Below are 7427 nucleotides of genomic sequence, written 5' to 3'. Positions count from 1 at the left end.
TACACACACACTACACACTAAGTAACTGGTTACTATAGTAACATAGATCACTTTGAAGGAAGAGTTTGTGAGGAGGTGGGGAGAGGGGGTGGGGGATGGGGGTTGGGGGGACTTCTCATAGCAGGAATCCTAAAAAAAAAAAAAAAAAAAAAAAAAGCTTCCTGTCAATCTACCGAGAGAGAGAGAAGGGAGAATTTACTGGCAAGAGGCGGAGCATCCTCTCACTGAAGCAGGACTCCCCTCCCACCGCTTCATATAACTCAGAGCTCCCCAGAGCGACTCTCACTGCACTACGCACAGAGGAGTGCATACACCCCGAAGTTTATTACCAAAGAACTTTTAGAGTTTTTTTTTCTTTACCAACCTGACAGTCGCTGAACAACTGTGAATATTCATCTACCCAGCGACTTGGATTACATTTAAAAGAGCGACTTTGGAGAAACATTAAAGGTGAGGATTGGTCTGTTTTTCCACATAAAACGTATTACATATTATAGACAGAGTTTATAAATCCATAATTAAACTGTTGGGTTTATGTAATTTAGGTAGTTTGTTTAGTAAAACTGGTCAAGGCAATGTAATGGCAAATGTAATTTGCGCAATCGGGATTACGTTTGTCTTTACTGGAAGTGACCATGGTGCCTCAGTCCCGAGGGCAGATTACACACACACACACACACACACACACACAAAGATTTCCCCGAAAAGTCCAGATCTGAAACTGATCTTATATCGGAGCATTTTAGCTAAAAGTCACAAGTTATGTCCAATAGACGAGAGACATACAAGTATTTTGTTTTTAGATGACAAAAAAGTCATGGCGCTCGGGAGCAATTTCCCTCATCATCTGGGACTGATTAAAGCATGATGTACAGAACTTCCACATCTGGAAAAATAAGCAAAGTTTCCAATAGAGCCACAGGAGTATTACAGTACAGTTCAACCTGAATGAAACAGATCTGGAGTATCAATTAAACTCTGACAAACTGAATATGTCTTGTTTCACACATTAACTCACCTCTTCTATCTTTTCCCTTCAGGTGTTTAATTTCCAGACAGACTGAGAGCTGACCTTGTCGTGCCCTCCCAGTCAACCTCTGAACCTCCGTTTGACCTCACCTCTTCTTCGCTTCTTGTCTGTGTGGTGCCAAGTGCTCCCCAGGCTGCCTAGAGTGCGACCACAGCGCCATGGTAACTCACAGCAAGTTTGACTCCGCAATGAGCAGCAGCCTCTTGGACTCCAACATGCGGCTGCCTCACCGTTACAAGACTTTCACCTCCAAGACGCAGTACCAGATGGTCCTCACCACTCTCCACAAACTCCAGGAGAGTGGCTTCTACTGGGGCCCCATCACCGGAAAGGAAGCCAACGCCATGCTGGCATCTGAGACAACCGGCACTTTCCTCATCCGGGACAGCTCAGACAACCGTCACCTGTTCACCCTCAGTGTCAAGACTGCGTCGGGTACCAAAAATTTGCGTATCCAATGTGATACAGCCTCTTTTTACCTGCAAACAGACCCTAAGAACATTCAATCCGTACCCCACTTTGACTGCATCCTCAAGCTGGTTCATTACTACATGCCTCAGAGCAAAGGGAACACCCGCACTGGGAATATTTACTACATTTATTCTGGAGGAGAGAAAATCCCTCTGGAGCTTCTCAAACCTCTCCCCTGTAATTTGTCCACCTTGCAGCACATGTGCAGGAAGACAGTCAATGGACATTTGGACATTTCAACTAAAAGAGACCAACTTCCTCATCATCTTAAGGAATTCCTCCAGGAATATGACTCTCCTATTTAAGAGGCATTTGGCTGATGCTCTTGAGGGGGCAGAGACTTAAGAGTGCAACAAAGAAACTGGAACGTTTCAGCCACGTACCAGACGAGTGGGAAAGCTGCAATGACAAAGCAGAGTCAAGAGAGTCAAGCCTAAGACTGAGCTTGTCGAAAGGAGCAGTTTTTTTTACTGACAAGAAGTGTGTGGTTCTCACAGAAAAGTAGCCATGAGTCTCTTAAGGTGCACATTTCAGTAAGAGACACTGGATTGAGGACTAATCCACAAAAATGGCCAAAAGAAAGAAAGCACTGTGTAATCTGGTTTTAAAGATAGTTAACTCCACAGTCCTTCTCTGCCTCACTGATGACGTACAACTTACTGAAAACTGAAGTGAGGCTCACAGTCAGCTGTCTACAGTCTGATGACACACAGGTTCCTACTGCTGCTGCTGCTGCTAACCAGTGTACTGTGAGGCTGTTAAGCTCATGCACATCAGCCTCAGAAAATGCATCCATCTATTAAATCTGGACTGGCTTTTCTGAACAGACCAGCTTTTTTTTGCTGACCTTGGATGATAGTCTTGGACGTATTAGATGCATCCATCCAGTATCCTGGGATCTCTCACCAAGTGTACGCTGGAAATTCACAGACAAATGGAAACTTAAGTGGACACTGTTGGCCTTATGGGTGCATATTTGTACCAGCCACAATGAGAAGGGCTGAACTTAAAAAATATATATATATTGACATTTGGTATGGTTTCATCTGATACTTCATTTAGAGGAAGGTTTTTATGCCAAACTTGCCTGAGCTAGACAACAGTTTGTTAGAAAACCAACATGGCTGAATCCTACCGGATTTTACTTGAGAGTACAGTACCACTGCTGAGCTATTAACAAATCCCAAGAGTCAGACTTTTAAATGGCTTCAGTGGTGTAGGAAATATGTACACCAAAATATGTGGTAGTATTTGTGGCACCGACAGGATGGTCACTGCTTACAAATGAATGTATTAAATATGGTATCTATCTTTTCCTAGTAAGGAGAAGAATCATAATGTATCTTATTTTACTGTTTTGTCCTTAAAACGATGTTTACATAAGTGAAGATGAAATGGTAAATCTGTTTTTTGTGCTGTCTTTTATAAAGATGTACTTTTGCCAGACAAACCGCTGGCTGTGGATGCTTGAAGATATTTGAGAAGTTTGACGAAGCAAGCAGACTGATACAACTTTGCACTTATTTATATTCTCAAGAACATTTCAGTAATTTATAATAAAGAGCACTATTTTTCTATGACATGAGATCTCATTGTTTGATTTGTTTTCTGATGAGTGAAAATATTATTTACACATGCAGAGTGAACTAACAGAGTGGGTGGCGCACAGGGAGGTGGAAATTCTTAGTATTTTGACTTTTGGGGTTTTATCCTTACTAATAGTGAAACACAATGCACATCAAATGCACACATCTTTGAATCAAGTCAGGGTTACATCACATGTGGTTCACTCTTTTTTTTTTGTGGGCCATCTCCTGCAAAGCAACATATTTTCTGAGCTGATTACTTGCTCCTCTAACAAAGAAGTCAAGCAGCAACCTTTGACAAAATACCCCGGAACTACAAAATAACATTGTACTCAGCCAGGCTTCTACAGAAGTGCGAGTTGACTCCTTTTTTCTGGTGTGACTCACTGAATTCTCTGTAGGTGTTTAAGTGCCCTAACACGCTCTCACATGCACATACATAATGATGCAGCAGTCTGCTTAAGATGAATGGCTCTTAGAAAGCGTACACATTCTCAGAATTATCTTTGGTCCTGTGAATAAACACACACACACACACACACACACACACACATAAGTAAAATATGTCAACACGTGTAACTTCAGAACACAGGAATTCAAAGACGTGTTGTATTTTCATTTGCACATGGTACAGCTTATCCAGAAATCAAGCAGAATGCGGCCAGCTCTTTGGAACAGCGTGTTCTGAAGTTTAACCACAATGACATGCTATCTGTTCACCTGCTCACTAAGACAACAGCTTCCACAGAAAGCATACTGTATTACAGTTTACATGTGAGTGCAAGCAGACAAAGCCTCTAATCAGGAACCAGCTGTGCTATAAATTATAATAGCTTTCCTCCACAGCACAAATTATTGTTAAGATTATTTTTAGAACAACGCATCCTGTGCTCCATTGAATTCTTTCCTTTGTAAAAGCTGCCTGGTTGTCATCTGTATATGTGAGTGTGTGAGTGCTTTTTTATGTTCTTTTTTAAATTTGGCAAACAGTTCTTTTATCAAGCTTTTTCCAACAGACTATTATTTAATTAGGCTATTTTTCATCATTATGTTGTGTTTGGCATCCTGGAGACCTGAAGCCATCTTTAACAGCTCAAACAAACAAGTTTTGTTTTTGTTTTTTAGCTTGAGTCAAGACTTCTTGTAATGTTATGGGGATTGATACATACATGATTTTGCATTGATGACTAATGTCTGAAGTCTACAACAGAAAATATATTATTTTTGTAAACAGTTTGTTCATTAGAAGTGTAACAAGGAGTGAGTCCCCTCATATAAAGCATGAAGTCTTTCCATATTTGGTGTAATTATGATGCTTTATGGTCATTTCTGTATCTTCTTACTTCATTAAACATTCAGGTCCGGTTTGTGGCAACAGGATGGGTTACCACATCAATCATTTTCTTCATATTGGATTCTAATTAGGTCAAATTGGAAACATATTTACAATTGGTATTTTTTACATATGCACCAATGGGGTCATATTAACACAACACAACAAAACACAAGGCTCTACCAATTCTGTTCTCTACAGTGACTTATCACTGATTACTTTGCCAGGTGCAGTTTCTTTGTTATAACCCATGTGAAAGTACAGATTCTTCATATCTACACTGAACATACACATTCATACTGAGACAGACTACAGCCAGGAATGTTTGCACATTTACCGCAAACTGCTAAAATAATGGATGAACGGGAATCTGCAATAGTCTCCACATCCAACATAATTACGGGAAGGAGCTCCTGTTCTACCTGCCTCCACAGCACTTATCTGTCTTATCTCAGCCAATAGGGTTCAGTGCAGAGGTTTCGTGGAGATAAAGGGTCTCTGAGGTGATTTGTGCTTTGTGAGTGGTCTAGAACAATGTCTCAGTAATGTGTTGATATAGAATTTAAAAATATAATTAAATACACATAAAAAGTCCCTTTTGGCTCAGATAAGGATGCAATACTACTTTGGAAGACTCACCCTGCAGAGTAGGACATATTCCAAAAACAATAACATTTAATTACCCAGAAAAAAAACTATCAGAGGATATGGGAAGTGTATTATTCACTTTTGTGATATGCAGTATGGGGCTGGGAATACTTATGACTTATAATGTTCTGCAGAAATTTTTCAAAACTACTGAGCATGACAAATCAATAAAGTACACATAATGCCAGTTTCGCGGTAAGCCTAAGCTCAGTGTATACACAATACACAAGGGAAAGAAGTGCAAATATATGGGGAAGTACAAGAAAACACATGTATTATTCTACATAATATATTAAAATGATTAGTATTTAATGTGAATGTTCATACAGGTAGATGAGAGAAAGGAGGTTTGTGTGCAAATGTTTGCCTGACCAACAGCTGCCTTCCAGCGGAGGACTATTAAAAGCATACCGGCTTGATTTGTTGCTCGGGAGAAATTCTCTGGTAGTCGGTCACATGATTCTAGAGAACAAGCGCTGAAGAGTCAGAGAAGTGCTTACACAAGCCACAAATCTGTCATCATGATTACACCCCCAACCGCTCGCTGCTCACAGCTACCACCTCAGGTTAAACTGAGGAAGTACCTGTATGTCCTCCAGCTGCATTCAAACGTGTCACAGTTGACATAAAACACAGAACTGTCAGAGGTGGAAGAATAATATTTCACTGATGGTGACCTGGGTGACAAATACTGGTTCTAATTTTTTATTTGAGTTTTTTTTCCCCCCTTACTTTCTTTAAGGACACTTACTTATAAAGCTGTTTATGTTTATTGAACTTTTATACATTGGTGAGCAACACAACCTTTTTTCAGTATTACTTAAAAGTAGTTGATGTATTTTATGCCATTTCATGTGCTATATACAACCTGCAACAGTGTTTCTGTATATCATTACCATTTATTATCATTTTAATCAGCCACATTAAAAATATCCCCTCAATATGAATTCTACATTACTTTTAAATTAATTCTAATAGTACAATGACTGTATAAAAATGAAACCATTTACTTTTTTTTTTGTTTATTAAATTTTCCCTGACTATTTTAGCATGAAGAAGTGCCTATTGTCATGCCGAATTTATGATAAATGCAACTTGCTGATGGGAAAATCCATTAACGTCAGCCTAGGATGTGGGATTTTGTAAACTCAACGTCACAAATGTGTGTGTGTGTGTGTGTTTACGTCAACAAAAAGCAAACACAGCAGAAACTGTCACAAGCTAAAGTGGAACACAGCATAAACATCACATAGAGTACACTCATACCCTACTTTTATATCTTTTTGGTTAAAAATGACTTTGAATGTGGCTTTGTTAAATGTCAGACTTCATTTTTAAAACATATCTGCCAGTGAATTTTCTTGAAATTAGCACCACAAAGTACTGTGTGACCTTACAACTAATAAGAGCTAGTAGAAAATTGGATGTAAGTCTTTTTAGCCAGGGAAAATTTCAAAAATCAATTAATATAATTGAATTGAATAAAATAATTAATTAATAAATGAGTAATTTTTTTTCCCTTAGTCTTTCCAGTAACACTGCTGAGCTAGTCTACTTTTGCCACTATTACATTCATGGAAAATGAGAGAGATGACTGGATGGAACTTTGGTTACGTGTTCATGAGGAGAAAAAGAGAAGTGACATCAGGTAAGTTTGCATAGTAAGATAAGCAATTTATATTCAAAACATTTCCAGCAACATTTTTGTTCTAAATATAAGATCATGACATTTCATGTACGTAGTGTACTTTTTCTTTTTTTTTTCTTCAAAAAAGTACTTCTCCCATGACGTATTGACAAAGGGCATTACATAGCTTAGCTAGTTACAAGTTCCTCACATCACAACCAGTGAATGCAGCTCTCACCAAAAGTCTCACTTGAGTTGGGAAATGCTAGTCATAAACTGTATCAAAGCAACAATTCCAGTATGGTAATCCAAGCAGGACAATACACATGAACTACGACACTGTGGTAAACTGGCTAATGCTAATTGGTTTCTAGCATTAGCATTTGTAGTAAGCTAATGTCTTCCACTCAGTAGCAGAAATGAACTTGTAAATAAGTAGTTTACTGTCCACACTAAGTTAAAACTGCACAGTTTGTTTATTAGAGTGCCACTGAGACTGAAACAGTTTTATATGGTGCTGGTGGTTCTCAGAAGAGGGGGAAGTTTAGAAAGGTTGTTCCCCAGAGAACTGCTACTATAAGTTACACAGTAATTCCTCCAACTTTTTGTAGATGTTAATGATGCCAAAAATGAGGAAGGTTACAGAAGCAAAACCACTTTGAACAGGCCACACAGTGAAATCTAGTGAAATTCAACTACATAGGGCAGTTTGTTGTGATACTTCCAGTCCAT

The 7427-nt window shown here is 38.9% G+C and overlaps 1 protein-coding gene across 1 annotated transcript; it reads left to right on the top strand.

Moving 5' to 3' along the window:
- Positions 1-305: 305 nt before the first annotated feature.
- On the top strand, positions 306-3081 carry socs3a (suppressor of cytokine signaling 3a). Its single transcript, XM_053338710.1, has 2 exons — positions 306-450; positions 1041-3081. The coding sequence occupies exon 2, from the start codon at positions 1189-1191 to the stop codon at positions 1804-1806; it is 618 nt and encodes a 205-aa protein (XP_053194685.1). The 5' UTR covers positions 306-450; positions 1041-1188; the 3' UTR covers positions 1807-3081.
- The last annotated feature ends 4346 nt before the right edge of the window (positions 3082-7427 follow it).

The sequence above is a fragment of the Scomber japonicus genome, chromosome 18, assembly GCF_027409825.1.
Source record: "Scomber japonicus isolate fScoJap1 chromosome 18, fScoJap1.pri, whole genome shotgun sequence".
Lineage (NCBI taxonomy): Eukaryota > Metazoa > Chordata > Actinopteri > Scombriformes > Scombridae > Scomber > Scomber japonicus.
Note: the sequence above shows the minus strand (reverse complement) of the source record. Positions and strands in the feature narration are given on the sequence as shown.